Below are 16,745 nucleotides of genomic sequence, written 5' to 3' on the forward strand. Positions count from 1 at the left end.
TTAAAGTATCAATCAATTAATAATATTTTTGTATAATCATAAACATAATTTTATTACATTATTTTTATATTTGCTTTATTTATATATGTTTTTTTTGTTTATATATATATCTTATTTATATATAACAATAAATTCTATTTAACAAAAAAGTAAAAAATATAAAAAATATTTATTAAATAAATTATTAGAAATTTTTAAATAAATAAAAATGTTTAAGAATTGACATGTCATAGTCAAATCAGAAACTGTGATAATGACTAATGATAATGATGTCATTGATTTAATTATTTGATATTATAATTATAATTTTAATTTCGATTTATTTTTATAGTTTAATTTTTTTATTTTAATTTTATATTCAAATGAAAAAATTAATTTATCAATTTCATAATAGATAGTGCTAGAATCGCAGGTATTGATCTCTACAAACTTTCATATCTATATTTCATTAGATCATGCAATCAGCTGATTAGAATTGGACTTAAACGGATATTATAAATTTGTCAAAAATTTTTTTGTATTTTCATCGAACATGACTTTTTTCAAAGAAAATAGCAATGTTTTGATAATTCTAGGTAATGATATTTCTAATGACAACATCGTAGACTTTATCAGTGCAATTCAAAAACGTCTCAATCATGCGGAACAACTTTCAATTGTGTCAACAAAAGAATTGAAAAAATGTAAGTACATAAATATTTTTAAATATATTTACATCAATTTTATGTAATAGTTATTTTTTTCGTTATATTTTTTTGTTTTTTTTTTCAGGTATCAATTCTTCTATTTATGATATAATTATTTTTATTTTTAAATTATCATATGCAAATATTAAAATATTTCTAGAAGAATCTTTACGATTGTTAAAACCAGAAGGTATATTAATTATTTATGAATCATGCCAACAACAAGAAAATGTATATTCTATTTTTGATGAAAGAGTATCTAGTTTGAAATTGAGTGGTTTTAAAGTAAAAGCGCAAGAATCTTTAGATACAAAACAGTTAAAAAATCTTTTACTAAATGTATACAATAATATTGATAATATTTTCGAAATAATAGCAGAAAAACCTTCATTTGAGGTAAGTTATATTTTTTTTTCATAAATTTTTTCATATTTTAATATTGTTTTATTTAGATAGTTTTTATATTTATTATATTTCCAATTTATATAGATTGGTTCTAGTGTAACACTTAATTTTGGAGAAAAAAAATCTTCTAATATATGGAAATTAGATAGTGCTGTTGATGAAGAATTAATTAATGAAGATGATCTTTTAGATGAAAGTGATATTGTCAAACCAATAATTAATAGTTTACGAGGTAAGTTAAATTCTAAATAAAAAAATATTCTATATATATATATTATAGTTAAAAATTATTTGTTTAAATATAACATTAAATAAACATTTTAAATAAATAAATCTTTTAATAAAAATAATTTTATTATTTGTTAATTTTTAGTCAAATTTAAATTTTATTCAAAAATTTCTTATTCAAATTATTAAATATATAAAAATATTAAAAAAATATTAAAAATATATAAAAATATTCTTTCTTTTATTCAAAAACTCTTAAATAAATTTTCTTGAAAAATATTAAAAAAAAATTATTAATTATTATAATTTTTTTTAGTATGTAGTACAACAGGTAAACGAAAAGCTTGCAAAGATTGCACTTGTGGCTTAGCTGAAGAATTAAGTGGAAAAAGTGCAACAGAAGGAACTGTAAAATCTTCATGTGGAAATGTGTGTAATTTATATTTTTTTTTTATCTTAAAATCTTAAAAAAATTTAAATAAAAATAATATATTTTTTTTTTTAGTGCTATCTTGGTGATGCTTTTCGATGTGCTAGTTGTCCATATCTCGGTATGCCTGCGTTTAAACCTGGTGAAAAAGTAGTTTTACCTGAAAGTCAATTAAAAGCAGATTAATGAAATATTTGTGAGTTATATATATTCTATTTTTATAATCATTTTTTGCATGTAATTATTTTAATAACAATTTTTAATGTTGTTAATTCATATTATTTTCACATTATTATTTCTATTATCATTTTTATTTAATGTATAGGATCTTTTCTTTTATTTATTTTCATAAAAAATGAAAAAGTAGTATAATATACATAAAAAAATTTAATGTAGTTTAAAAGTTATGCAATAAAAATATAAAAAGATATATATTAGTCTTAATTATTTTTATTACATTTTCATTGTATACAACAGCAATCAACATATTAATCATAATAGAATGGTACAAAATATTCGAAATTTTGGTATCTTTCAATAATATTGATAAAGTATAAAAATAATGAATAATTTAAGAATTGTTTAATTACTAATAATAATATACCAATGAAATTTTTTTCTTTTTATTGTTGAAACAACTGTTAAAATTCTTTTGATACATTATTATCTATATCAATTAAATTAAGTACAAACACAAAAAGAGTAAAAAAATAAAACAATTTAGCTATTTATAATATATCTGTGAAAAATTTATTTAGGAATGTAAGCCTTTCACAATAAATTCACTAACCCTCCTCTGGGGATGAGTGTTCGAGGAAGGACTACATTCCAAATAGTATTTAATATATATTTTACTTGTATCATTCTATTTGAACATATTTTGGAATTTAACAAATGATACAAATATTTTATATAAAATTGATTACTAAATTATTATATAATTATAATTATTAATAATATAAAATAGTGACATTGTAAAGGACAATGGTCTTTAAATTATATTATTAATTATATGGTATATAGGAACAAAATAAATCGTCATGTTCTTTGCTTCTACAACAGCAGGAACATTACTTCTCATAAAATAGAAGTACATATCAAAAACAAATAATGAATTATTTATATCATAATATTGGTATTTCATGTTTATAACCGAATTTAAAATAGCTCATAGCTGTATTATATCTTTTATGTCCATAAAAATTACTGCCATGCAATAATTGCCTTTCTGTTTCATCTATTTAATACAATTTCATTTGGTGCAAAAAAGACATACTGCTATCAGTATGCTACTATTATTATTATATATGTGAAATTCTAGAAACTTAATCATATTATTTTAAGATAATATTTCGAAATTATACTATTATACTTAATATTGATAATTTTATACAGAATCTCTTTCTCTCACTCTCTCACTCTCTCTTTCTCTCTCCTCTCTTTGGTATAAATTTAAATTTATGTTTTAATTAGCTACACATTATAAAATGCTAGCTATCATTCGTAAATAATTGTATAATTTAAGTACAAAGAGAGCGATAGAAAGTACAATTTGATTTTAATTTTTTGGAAGCAATAAAACAGAAAATATAATATAATAATTTCAAACAGATTCCTCCTGTTTTATTGTATTTTGTATAGTTACTTTTACTTAAATATATAACAATTTGTACTTTATTTCGAAAACCAAGAGATTATGTAAAATCTTTCAGTCTGCAAACGAATTTCAGCACGTTTGTTGTACTTTCTATGGATGTATAAACGTCCATTAATTTAAATAATGTTTTTATTATTATTTAAAATTGTAAATAACTAATTTATAGAAATGGATTACAGATTTTCTGTTATTTATCATGTATAAGAATTTGCATAAATATGCAAAACAATGTTATATAAAATCTTTATAACAACCTTAATCGCTCAAAAAACAAAATAACTCATTAATTTTAAAGTTAAAATTTTCTAAAGTCATCCAAATCACATTATTTTTCTAAAATTCTCTCATAAATACAAAAAATTTTTATCAATATTCTTTTTTGATTCAAAATTATTTATAAAAAAAAAATATAAATGAAATAAGAAATAACATAATTTAATGTTTAAAAATAAAGTTCAATGATGGTTTTAACTTGAAACATTCATTTTTTTTTTTTTTCATAAACAAAATATATAACATAATGTTCATAATAGTTTTGTAATCTAGATTTTTTAAAATTGTACTCATTGTTAATAATACATTGAGCAATCACTAAGCCTAGCAATTAAGGCATATTTTATGTACCCTTTATTTGCACTCAGAATTAATATAGGATGTTATTTTTTTTAATATATATTTTGTTACTATTGAAATAGTTTCAAAAAATGAATAAAAGTAAACAAGGAATAAATTAAAGAACTAGGAAATATTACTAACAAAGTATTATATAAAATTTGTATAAATTTTATATATATATATATATATCTACTACTTATACACCAAGACATTTCAAAAATGCCATGGAACTTAAGATTTTTGTTTTTTTTATGAAAAATATATAATTGCATATTTTTAAAAAAAATTGATAATTCTTTTAATAATTAGATGAAATCATCTTTATATGAACACAGCCCTACATGTTATTTAATGTAATAAAAATTAAGAGTCTTCGAAAAAGACCTTTGGCTTTCTTCTTTTGACTGTATCATCATCATGATGTTCTTGTATCTCATAAGCATTGTTATTAAATATAACAATAATACTACAACGTTCTGCGGTATGTACAGACGTGTAGTTCTGCGAAGTTAAACTTTCCATAAATTTTTTATTAACTCCACAAAATCTTCGCCAATCAACATATCGAGTTATTAGTTTATGCTACCATGAATTTTCTTCCATATTATCGAGCAAAGAATTTTTTTCTTCTTTCTTAGAACCATTTGTTCCCGGCGCCGTTGCACATAATTTTGGTTCGAAACATGGCTGTAAAAAATAAAAGTTTAAATATGAATCCGATAGTTTGCTTCGAAATTCTGATGTAAAGCATGATAAAAAAAGATAAATTTTTATAAACTCTTTAAATAAATATAATTTTTAATTTAAAAAATAACGATTTAATTACACTTTTAATTTTTTAAAAACATTTTTAATTTTTAAAATTCTTGCAAATAATTGATATCTTACAAAATTAAATTTGAAATAAATATAAACTTTTAAGGATTAATCTATATATAAATAAATTATATAAAATAGTTTATATAAAAATAAATAAGTTATGTTGTAAAAGTTATGTTTATATTCAAAAAAAGATATTGAGCATATTCATACTAAAGTATTAAAAATATTTTCCTTATAATATTATTTTGTAGAAAGGTTACTATTAATTCTGAATAACTGTTTTATATTAAAAATTATTTATTTGTTCAAAACTTAAAATTCTAGTAATACAAGTTGTTTTAAATTCATAATCATTAAATTTCATACTGCAACATGGAGCATCGCATAATGATGATGATTATATATTTTTTAAATGAATCTATTTTAATATCCCAAAATCTTAACAAAAACTGTATAACAATTTATATCAGTTCATGCATAATAAGATATTAATCAAGATGTAAACAAAAAATTATTACAATTAAATAATGAAATTTTTATCGAAATGGCATTCAAGTTAGTAAAAAAGTAAATATGCAATTCTTTTTCAATATTTAAATATTAAATATTCCAAATATAATTAAAAGCATTCTTAATGTAATTAAATAACAAGCATTATAAATTTAAAAAATTAGAAAATAGCAATGTTATTATTTTTTTGTTTTTGTTTTGCATTTAAAATTTTTCTTAGGAGAAAGAGAAACAATCTGTTTAATTGAAATTCTTGTGTTTGTGTTCTATACCTTTGATTTTATTTTTAAATCTTTAACTGTTTCTTTTTCTCTGAATATATATATAATTGCAATATTTATTTAATACATTTTTAATTCATTGCATATATTATATGCTCATGCACGCAAATAATTTTTATATTTTAGTTGGTAAATCACTCACAGTTTCACAGATATTCATGTTGCAGCAGTTTTCTATGGTTATTTCACATTGATTATCCGGCAGCTGTGGTCGAGACGTGAGCGGCGTCACACCGCCTTTGCTGACGACGAAACGTTTTTTGATACGTGGTCGTTTTCGGAACTTATTTACATAATAACTAAGTACAATTATCACGAGAGCAAGTATGCCAATGAATGCACCAAAAATTGGTAATAATGTTCTATATTCGTCTTCTTCTTCTTTAACTGTCACTAATTGTGCACCTTTTTCATTTCTTTCAGCACATCTATTAACAGAAAATTAATCTGAATTCATTTCAAATGAGAATTTTTAATCTTAAATCATATATTGATTAAACTTCATTAATAAAAAAATTTTATCAAACTATGATTAAAATTATTTTTATACTAATCCTTAAATAATAGAAAATTCATTAATTAAACAAATTATGTTCAATGATAGCTTTATACACAATTATAATGATACATATGAGTGAATATATAAATCTATAAAATAATTTAAAAATTTGATTATGTGCACTATGTTCTTAAAACCGTAATTTTTAATTATTAAAACTTTTAATATGAAATATGAAATTATTATAATAATTATTTTAATTGAAATTGAAACAGATTAAGAATTCAAAACTTTTTCAAACTCTTATGAAATTAAAAGTTTATCAAAGCGATATACCTGCACTTAGCGTTACGAGAAACGCTAGTAGGAACTGGTTCCATGTTTGCACAAAATATTTCACAAAATTCAATTACATTGTTTAAAATCTCACAACGAGATCCTTCAGAATATTTACACTTACAAACTGGTTTCTCATTTAGGACGGAACATTGACCATCATGCAAACAATAGTCTTTGCATGGATCTGTTTCACATCTTGGTCCAATAAATGTACTATTGCACTTACAGATGGGTAACCCATTAATGTTTATACTGCAGCTGCCTTGTAAACAATAATTATGACAAAAATCCGTCTCGCAATGTGCTCCAGTGAATCTGAAATAATTTAATTCATATTTAGTCTTAATTTTACATTATACAATTTAGAATTTAATTTTTAAATTTCATATCATATTATCCATATTTATGTTATTAGATATTTACCCAGATTTACATTGACATGTTCCTTCTTTTTCGTTCATAAGACCATTATTCAAACAGTATTTGATTGTTTCAGTAGTTATTTCGTTCATTTCTTCTGTGCTAGTTGTCAAATTATTAGATGATTCACGAAGCGGTATTGTGATCGTCGTACTAATTTTTGATCTTTTTTTGCAATCTATTTTGCCAACATTATCACGCGTTAAAATCCCACTTGGTGCAATACCAGGATGCGACTCATGATACGAACGAAACTTAATCATTGAACTTTCATTTTTCCCGTCTTTTGGCATTCTCCAAATAGCTCTTTCCGTGATATCGTTCCAATATATCGAATCATTATCTAATGCCAAATGAACTGGTTGATGACGTTTAGGTTGAATCAAATATTCACGTTCAGAACCATCGAGATTACTACGCTCGATTTTAATTCGTATGCCTTCAATATCGTCGATCCAATAAAGTTTCTCGTTGACGTGATCTATAGCGATAGCTAGCGGATCATACAAATTTTCGTTGATTATGGTTGTTTGATTACTTCCGTCTAAATTTGATCGTTCGATACTTGAATATGAATTATTATTATTTGTCCAGTATATGTGCCTATATAATATAAATAATGTATAATTATCAGTTTTTATATTTTTTTTCATATATATGTATATGATAAATATTTTTCTTTTTTTCTTTTCTTATTTCTATACAATTTAATTTTTTGTATTCTTATTTAATTTCGTTATGTTTCAGGGAGATTTTTTTTCTTTTACTTGATATGAATTTCTAAATGGAATTTCTAAACTGATCTAAATTGCCTGTTGTGAATGATCATGGTAATATCTATGTAGGATATAAAATAGCACACCTGTTACACACATCCAGAGCGATACCACACGGATTTAAGCTAGTTAAATTATGGAGCACCTTTGCTTCTTCCAGTGATCCATCTGGTAATATATGCATCTTCATAATCACTTCTTGTAGAATATCACTCCAAAATAGAGTTTGCGTTTCTACATCAAAGGCAAGTGTCAAGATGAGACTCTTATTTCGATCTGGGAATAGAAAAAATATCGTTTGCATATTATAAATATTTCTTTCAAAAATATGATTTTAATTTAAATGTAAAAATAAATTTAAATTTATTTTTATATTGAATTTCTTAATGTAAGAAATCGAAAAAAATATTCATATTATTGATGATATAATATAAATATTCTTTAATTTTTTTTTTAAATAAAAAATCTTTAAATATATATATAATTTGAATTTATTAAAAAAAATTTATTTTTTTACTTTAAGGAAACTTTTTTTAATATATAATATTAATATATAATATATATATTNCAAAAGGAATATTTAAAATATAAATTATTCAATATATAAATTATGAATATTTCTATTAATATTAAAGTTCAATTCAAAAATTAAAAATATTTTAAAAATAAAAAATATCCAGAAATATGTATGCTTTTTATGCATGCATAAAAAAAATAATTATATAGTAATAAAAAAAAAAATAATAATAGTAATATAATTACTTTTATGTAACGGTTTTAACGTAAAATTCTTGTCCGTCAGATCATTACTAAATATGGACATGTTGTTCTTATTTCTCAAATCGCTGAGAAACATTGTTCGAGTATTTTCATCATAACCCACCCCCGATAGAGCCACAGCATCCATAAATTTTGCTTGCGCTATTAATGTTTGATTTTGCGCAAGAAATTCAATTTCACGCCCTATCAATACTGCTAAATCTGTAAAAATAAAGAAAAAAAATTAATTAATAATAAATATTATAAAAAAATTATATATATCATATATATTATATATATTTATACATTTCATTAAAATTATTATGATGATTTAACAAAATATAATGATTATTATTTCATTAATTATTCATTTTTTTTAATCATTATTTTATTATATCTAATTTATGATATAAAATCGAAAATTAATATAAACAGATATACAATTTTTTATCTATTAATTATCTATTATTATAAAATAAATTAAAATTATTTTATCTAATTTTTAATTAATAAAAATAAAATTTATAATTATAATTTTATAAATTTTAGTTTATTCATAAAATGAAATCACTTTCCAAAAATCGTTTTCTCTTTTTTATAAGTAAATAATTATATAAATTTTTAATTATAGTATATTAGTTCATATTATATTTATAGCTTAATAATTTTTTTAAAAAAAGAACTCTTATTTTATAATATTATGAGATATATATATTAAGAGATTTCTTATTTAAGATTTTTAATGTTATCTAAACCTTTTTTTATTCTATAATTTTTTTTTCCATAAAAGATGATATTAGAGGTCAGGTTTTATCTTACTTTTCCTTTTATAATTTAATGTAAATAATAATAAATTTTAGTGAAAAATAATTCGAAATGATTAAAATAAAAAAACGTGAAAGATTTTTCGTTTTTTTTTTAGTAATTCTATAACATTATGATAGCATTCATCATTATCATTTCAAACATTTTAAAAATTATGTATATCTTAATAATTTATATCATATATTATGTTATGAAAGAAGAAAAATATTGATGAATATGATGATCAATGAATAATAATTTGTAATTTATTTTTTATTTTATAGATTATATTTTTTCATTATTTTATTCAAATTAAAAAAATAAAAAAAATTTTAAATAAATAACAAAATAATTTATAATTCATTTTATTATACAAATTACTAAATGATTTATTTCAATTTTTATTGTATGCGAGAATATATTTGAATTAATTCATATAATGCAAACATGAAATATTAATTATGCAATATGAAATATAGTAAGAAATAGATGAAAAGTTCAATTCATTCTGATATTTCTAGAAAGTTCAAACTAGTCTAATAAATTTAACGTTCAAATCAATGCTTCAATGTATAAATATTCAATTCTTTAAGTGTTTTTGACAAATTCATTCGTATGATTGATTTTATTATATCCGAGTAGGTACAAATATAGTTAAACAATAAAATTAAGATTTCATGAACCGCAGATAGCATAATTCTTTGAGTATTTGCATGGTAAGATATCACTTAATTAAGACTTATTAACCTCTTCGATTGCGGTTATTTTGTTGGAAAATTTAAATGTAACTATCATTTCTATAATTAAGAACAAAATCAATATGATAAATTAAAATATAAATATATAACGAAGAATAAAAAAAAAAGAATCGAAAATATTAAAATAAATTTTCTAAAGTAAATTTAAAAAAAAATACAAGATTTATATAAAATCATATCATATATTAAAGAATTAACAAAAAAAGTTTTGAAATTTATATTATTTTGAATTTATTTATTATCTTGATTTTATTTTAATGTGATATATTTCTAATTCATTACAACACATTAGCAATTCAAAATTTTAAAGAAAAAAAATATATATATAATAATAATAATAGAAAAAAAAATTTTTTTTCATTTTAACAAAAATATTATCATACATAAATATTTTATCAAAAATAGATGCATTTTATAAATTTTTCTTGCAAAATTCCATAACTTAATATGTAATCATAATAATGTTATTAAAATTAAAACTTGTTTAACAAAATATTCAACATATATAAAAATATATTTCAACATATATTTCTGGAAATCACGTAATCTTTACGTCACGTATTTATAAATGCAAATATTATACAAATCATAAGAGAATCAATTTCAAATATAGGAAGTTTGATATAAATTCTATAATAATTCAATTTTTTTTTCTAAATTTTTATGTATTTACAATTTTATTAATATATTATTATCACTATTTTTATTATATTTTCAATTTAAACATTTTATTTATAATAATTATAACAGATTGATAAATAAATAATAAATAAATCTTTAAATAAATTTTTTTTTCTAAAAAATAATTTAATCATAGATGATTGATAGATATTTATGTTGAGTCAAGAATCAATTCACAAGTGTATATTCACATGTACTCTTGATTATATTGCGGTTATAAATTAACCTACAAATTAGCGGTACCGATTGATATAGCAAGTTCTCAGGGCTGTATATAGTACACTATTGTAAGATATACACATTATCTATATATATTTTCTGATTTTTTAAAAAAAATATTCATAAGAAAAAAAAAATATATTTTTAATCTTTTTTTCTTTAAATAAAGCATAAGAAAAATTAAAAGAAAAATAAAAACTTATAATTAAAATATCTCCTTTTTCCATATCTATATATATATTATCCATATATATCAAATATTTTATTTTATATTTATATATTTTAATTTTTTAATCGTTTTATATCTTTTATCAAATATAAAGGAATTTTGTCGCACGTGTTTTTACTCTACGCATATGTTTAAGATGTTGCGCGCGCAACTAATATTTAAAAAGTACGCGCCGTAACTATAATATAGAAACTTTGAAAACATATTTTAGAAATCGAATCATAACAATAAATCGTTCTTTTTTTGTTATATATATACATAAATTAAATCGTATACATTTTTAAATATAATCTGTAATTAATATGTTATATAATATATTATATAGTTATAAATAATTTAATATTATGGATAATGCAGAAAAATTAAATAAAAATAAATGGTTAAGATAATTTTACTATAATTTATAATAAATAAAATTTATAAAATTCAACAAAATTTTTTTCTTTTTTTAAATTATTTATTTTAAATATTGAAATATTATTAAATATTTGTTTTAATTATCGAAAAGCATATTATTATGCAAGGCATATTCTTTATATTATTTCATCACCTCTAATTGTAAATAAGAAAATACAATAAAATATGGAAAATACAGTGACAGATTAAATTTTATCTAAATGTTTTATAACGATAAATCGAATGTCGAAGATCATTGAATATTTCTTTCATTGTCGATTGACTTGACAAGAAATGAAACTACGCAATGTCTTCGAATCATGGAATAAACTATTCAAGTTTTTGCAATATAATGAACATACACATTCATAAATATGTTAAATATTTTACTTGCTGATTGAAAATCATTTCCAGTTGACGTACGCACGAATAGAAATTTTATTTGTGCAAGAATAGATAATAAGAGGAAAATTTGTATGTTGTTGACAAATATTTTTCTTTTTTGTTACTATGATATCTGATGGATTAAATATAATAAATATAAATTTAAATATTTATAAAATATTTAAAAGATATTATTTTTCCATATATATTTTTTTAAATGAATTTGTAAAAATTAAAAAAATTTGCATGAAAGTAATTTATAATAACGGTTAGATAATAAGAGCATAAATAATGGTATATCAACGAAAAAAATGAAAAATTATATGCAACGTTGAATTATCTTATATTATTATTTCTAGTTTCAAATTTTTTTCTAACAAATTATCACGAGTGTTATATTTCGCTGTTCTATATAATTCTTATATTCATATTATATATTATATTCATATGAACATACGTCTTGTATATCTCACTTCACAATCGCGACATAAGAATACAGCTATTCAATTTCGTTACATTTGCATTTTGTAAATTTCGTCATGCTTATTTATGATAAATAACTATTATATTAATCTTATTAATGATATAAAAATAAATACAGCAGAAAATTCTTTCTATTTGTCATGCTTGAAAATTATTGGAGATAATTTTTTTTATTGATCTATAAAGATTGAAAATTAATCAATATTTCTGTTATTAAATTAACTTATTATTCTATATCGTTATACATTTTACATAACTGATACATATATGTATATATATATATATATATATATATATATATATATATATATATATATATATATATATATATATATATATATATATATATATATATCAATGCAACGATGAAACTATTTTGTATTCTGTATATATTCTATAAGATTATAAAATTAAACAATTCAAATAATGTTATCAGTTTCATGTATTACGTAATTCAGATTTCACATATCATTGTGTACGCATAATTTTTAAACAGTTTGATATTAGTGATACAATGCACGACGGAACAGTTTTTCTAAATACGCTCGCGAGAACGTACATAAGAATGAGGATTCGAGGATCGCTTGACATTCGAAAAATTTATGTGACATAATTCATATGACTACTATTTTTACATTGATCATACCACATGGTTTTCTTTTGATATTTGTCGAGAGAACAATCGAAATAGATAAAGTAGATCTATATTATAATTAAAAAAAAATCACTAAAAATTTGTAGATGATAATTTTTAGATGTGTTATCGAGTTACGGTAATTCAATATAGACTTCTATTCGCTGATTTATTAGCTTTTCGATAAAATTCCGTACGATTTCTATATGCGTGTACGCATATACACAGAAAGCAGAACTCGATTTGACATTCATTACGTAAACAGGTATAAGGACAAGTACCATTTCGCTTTATTTCCATGTCAATATTAATCATAGAAGTCTCGTGAATCCGTTCGAAACAAATCAAGGATCAGTTTCATTCACCTTTTCAGTCGTGTTTCGACTTTCTACAAGGTAAAACAGTACGAGAAGTGGCGTACGTGACCACTGAGACCGCGTGAATGGAGAGCGTTCACGCGACTCGCAACACGGTGTTACTTGTATCGTTTATACAATATTAAATTGTTATTAATACAATTTTTCATAACATAAAATGGCTTAATAAATGATTATTCTACTTACCCCAAGATCTAGCATGTGTGTTAATTGTGAAAATTCCAAATATTATCGCTAATATAACGGTCAAGTTTTTACGAGATGTCATGATGTGCGTTCATTTGTCAGCCGCTTAATTAGCCTGGAAATATTGTTAAGGCACAGGTGACGGATGTAAATGACGTTAAGATACACTGCAGCCTTAATTTCTCTCCGTTTTCTTTCACTAAAATAAATGATGAACGACACAACACATCTTTACCAAACGGCGGCTCTGCGCGAACTGAGAGCTCGTGACTTCGATGAGACCAATGGCGTAGCATCGTACTTTTACGGTCAGGGTTCTCGAATGTCATTAAAAATGCTATCGCCTTAATTCGAATAATTAAACAGCGTTAACGAAAATGATTATACAAATTGATATTAAGTTATTAAGTTGATTAATTTTTATGTTATATTTTCTTGCAAATTGTAATGTATTAAAAATCATTAACATTTTATTTTGATATTATTTAATAATATTTTATTATATTTAATAATATAGTTTAATAATAATCTTCATATATACATATTTATTTGAAAGTTAATTAATAATTTTTAAAAATTTATTAAAAATTTGTGTTAATATTAGTATATTAATTTTCTTAATTTATTATAACATATGAATACAAATACATATATATATATATTTGAAGAAAATTTCAAAATTTATTATATAATTTAGCATAGTTCAAAAACAAAATTTGTGAACTTTATTTAAAAAATTTATTATAGTGTCGATAATTATATATGAATAGTTTCAACGTTTATTAAAAAGATGGTGTAACTAATCAAAGACCATTGACAAAATTCATTTTGCTGTCGATAATAATAAGATATTAATTTGAACAGTTTTCAAAGAGATGGCTCTATCACTTAAATTTAGATATGTCTTCTTTTATGTCATAAGAGTCACATCTATTCTGTACTTCGTTTGTAGTTATAATTTTATTTGTTTTTTTTTGTATCAATTTCAATAATTGAATTCAATATAATTCGTACATTCACTATATTAAATCGTAAGAAGTATAACAAAAACTCTGATTTTATATATCGATATTTTAGAATATGGGACAAAAAATTCCATTTATTATTAGATCTATTTTATATCTGGTTTGTGCTTATATATATATATTTTATAAATTTGCTTCTTTATATACATTTATATTTCATATATATTAATATTACTAATATAATATATACTATTTTTGTATAATTACATATAAATATTTTTTGTATTTTTATTTCTTCTAGATTTTAAAAATATAACAAATTAAAGAGAAAATTATTAAATATAAATGAATATAAGCATAAATGAATTTGTAATTTAATGAAAAGTTTATTTTATATCTATTTTAATTTAATAATGTGATATAACTATGTCTATAAATTGAATTTATCGCCTATTTTGTTTTTGATTTTTGGTTATGACATCATTAATACTGATCTTGATTTTTCTTTTTAATCATATTACAATAAAAGACAAATAAATTGAAAATTTCAAAATAATATCAATTGAAATCAAAGATAACATTTATTTAATATTTATAAAATAATATAAATATAATATATAATACATATTATACAAATTTTATTTGTTATATATCAATGCATGAAATTATTAACTTTTAATTTTTTATACTTAATAATTTCTTTGTTTTTTAATAATTGTACTTTTTTATTTTTAATAAAATTTTAATATCAAATATATATACATATATTTCATAATTAAATAACCTAATTATATAGTGCCAACTTGTTTTTTACATATTAAAAACATGATTTTTGTAAAAAATATAAATATAATAATAATTAGCATTTATTCAATTATGACAAATAATGTAATATGATTACACAATGTCGTAAATTTTATTCTAGTATGAAAATAAGAAACAACTGTAAATGAAGTAATACTAATGCCATAGTATTATTTGTTGCAATTGCGCCTGCTGGAAACTGTGACGAAAAATAAAAGTAGTTTGTCAGATTCGTCTCGGTCGATATCGGCAATAAAAAGAAATATATTGAAATTATACCATTTATTAACTTATTATAAATAAGAACGGTCTTTAGAGTGTAGAATTCTATTCGTGTTGCAAACACTAGAAAAGGAAACACGAAAATCTAGAATCAATGAAAAAGTGCGCACAAAGCGGGAAATGTTCTCTATGGCCCCGAAGCGACGACGCCACGTACTAGATGGTATATTATTGATCAATAAGAGAGGCTAACATGGGTGACCTGTGCCGGCAGAGGCAGCTGTTACTTCGTCCGTATTTTTACGCGACGCGTGTGTACCACGAGAAACCGATTTTCAAACAAAGTGTTCATACGATTTTGGTGTTCTTTTGGCTATCTGTGACAATGCGATTGTGTTGCGGAACAAGAAGTACCGACCGTACGTGAAACGCGCCAATCTCATACTCCCGTGGAAATACACGAATTGAAGGAGACAGAGGGAGTAACGGAAGAGTAACGGCTAGCCAGGATAGTTAAAGAGGCACAGAGATAGGCTGCGGGGGAAAAAGGAATTGGGAGTGGGAGTGAGGGAGCAGAGAGAGAAAGAGAGAAAAAGAGAAAGATAGATAGATGTAGAGAAAGAGAGAGAGAGAGAAGGAGTAAACGTGTGCAAGAATAACAGAAAAAAAGCGATAGAAGAGGAATCATAAAAACAGAGGGAGAAAAAGACGTGTGAGCGACATGTGTCTGTGTTGAGAATTCTATCCGCAAAAGTACGGTGGCCCAGGGTGCGCCGAGAGAGAAGATCGGTAGCATTCTCCTTTCCTATATCCGATACTTTCTCGTCGCCTACACGGGACTATCGATGCAGACCTTACGGAAGAAAAACAGTCCGTGCAAGTGTGAGTAAAAAGAAAAAAGCGAAAAATAAAAGAAAAGAGAAATAAGAGTTACCCCAGTAACGAATTTATACAAGTTTCGTGAATACCATTAAAATCGTGCAATATCAACGTCATCCTCTGTGTATCTGGTGTATATATTGTGATACGAATCAACGAATAATGTGGCCTTAAGCGATAGTTTCAGTTTGTTTCGTGGCATCTTTAACATTTTCTAAAATTAAGTGATATCNACCCTGTAGATCGGTCAAAGGGAGCTTTGGAATATGGCTTCCCTGTTCTCTAAGAGGGAGAAAG

The 16,745-nt window shown here is 22.4% G+C and overlaps 3 protein-coding genes across 4 annotated transcripts in view; 2 read left to right on the forward strand and 1 right to left on the reverse strand.

The window, feature by feature from the left end:
* Nucleotides 1-424: 424 nt before the first annotated feature.
* Nucleotides 425-7,953, forward strand: LOC102674870 (anamorsin homolog). Its single transcript, XM_031509225.1, has 6 exons — nt 425-683; nt 772-1,082; nt 1,176-1,323; nt 1,636-1,748; nt 1,825-1,945; nt 7,640-7,953. The coding sequence occupies exons 1-5, from the start codon at nt 533-535 to the stop codon at nt 1,933-1,935; spliced, it is 834 nt and encodes a 277-aa protein (XP_031365085.1). The 5' UTR covers nt 425-532; the 3' UTR covers nt 1,936-1,945; nt 7,640-7,953.
* Nucleotides 3,906-13,884, reverse strand: LOC102674735 (protein cueball). Its single transcript, XM_006612970.2, has 7 exons — nt 13,579-13,884; nt 8,431-8,649; nt 7,755-7,944; nt 6,896-7,495; nt 6,470-6,787; nt 5,777-6,062; nt 3,906-4,708 (listed from the first exon to the last, which is right to left on the reverse strand). Exons 1-7 carry the CDS (start codon nt 13,658-13,660, stop codon nt 4,604-4,606), a joined length of 1,800 nt encoding a protein of 599 aa, XP_006613033.1. The 5' UTR covers nt 13,661-13,884; the 3' UTR covers nt 3,906-4,603.
* A 1,588-nt stretch (nt 13,885-15,472) lies between these two features.
* The window catches only part of LOC102674606 (protein disabled), a 14,066-nt gene continuing 12,793 nt past the window's right edge, over nt 15,473-16,745 (forward strand). For both annotated transcript variants that reach the window (XM_006612969.2, XM_031509223.1), the window contains exon 1: nt 15,473-16,451. In XM_006612969.2, coding sequence (XP_006613032.1) covers nt 16,415-16,451 — 37 coding nt within the window. In that variant the 5' untranslated portion in view covers nt 15,473-16,414. The remainder of the gene's footprint in view (nt 16,452-16,745) is intronic.

This window comes from Apis dorsata, unplaced genomic scaffold, assembly GCF_000469605.1.
Source record: "Apis dorsata unplaced genomic scaffold, Apis dorsata 1.3 scaffold_132, whole genome shotgun sequence".
Classification (NCBI taxonomy): domain Eukaryota; kingdom Metazoa; phylum Arthropoda; class Insecta; order Hymenoptera; family Apidae; genus Apis; species Apis dorsata.

Bases quoted from the DNA above. Each gene is read 5' to 3' on its own strand.
- LOC102674870 (XM_031509225.1), top strand. From the start codon at position 533: ATGACTTTTTTCAAAGAAAATAGCAATGTTTTGATAATTCTAGGTAAT. The intron at 684-771 runs GTAAGTACATAA...TTTTTTTTTCAG, and splicing joins AACAAAAGAATTGAAAAAAT to GTATCAATTCTTCTATTTAT. The intron at 1,083-1,175 runs GTAAGTTATATT...CAATTTATATAG, and splicing joins CAGAAAAACCTTCATTTGAG to ATTGGTTCTAGTGTAACACT.
- LOC102674735 (XM_006612970.2), bottom strand. From the start codon at position 13,660: ATGACATCTCGTAAAAACTTGACCGTTATATTAGCGATAATATTTGGA. The intron at 7,496-7,754 runs GTGTGCTATTTT...TATATTATATAG, and splicing joins GCTCTGGATGTGTGTAACAG to GCACATATACTGGACAAATA. The intron at 6,063-6,469 runs GTATATCGCTTT...TTCTGTTAATAG, and splicing joins TCTCGTAACGCTAAGTGCAG to ATGTGCTGAAAGAAATGAAA.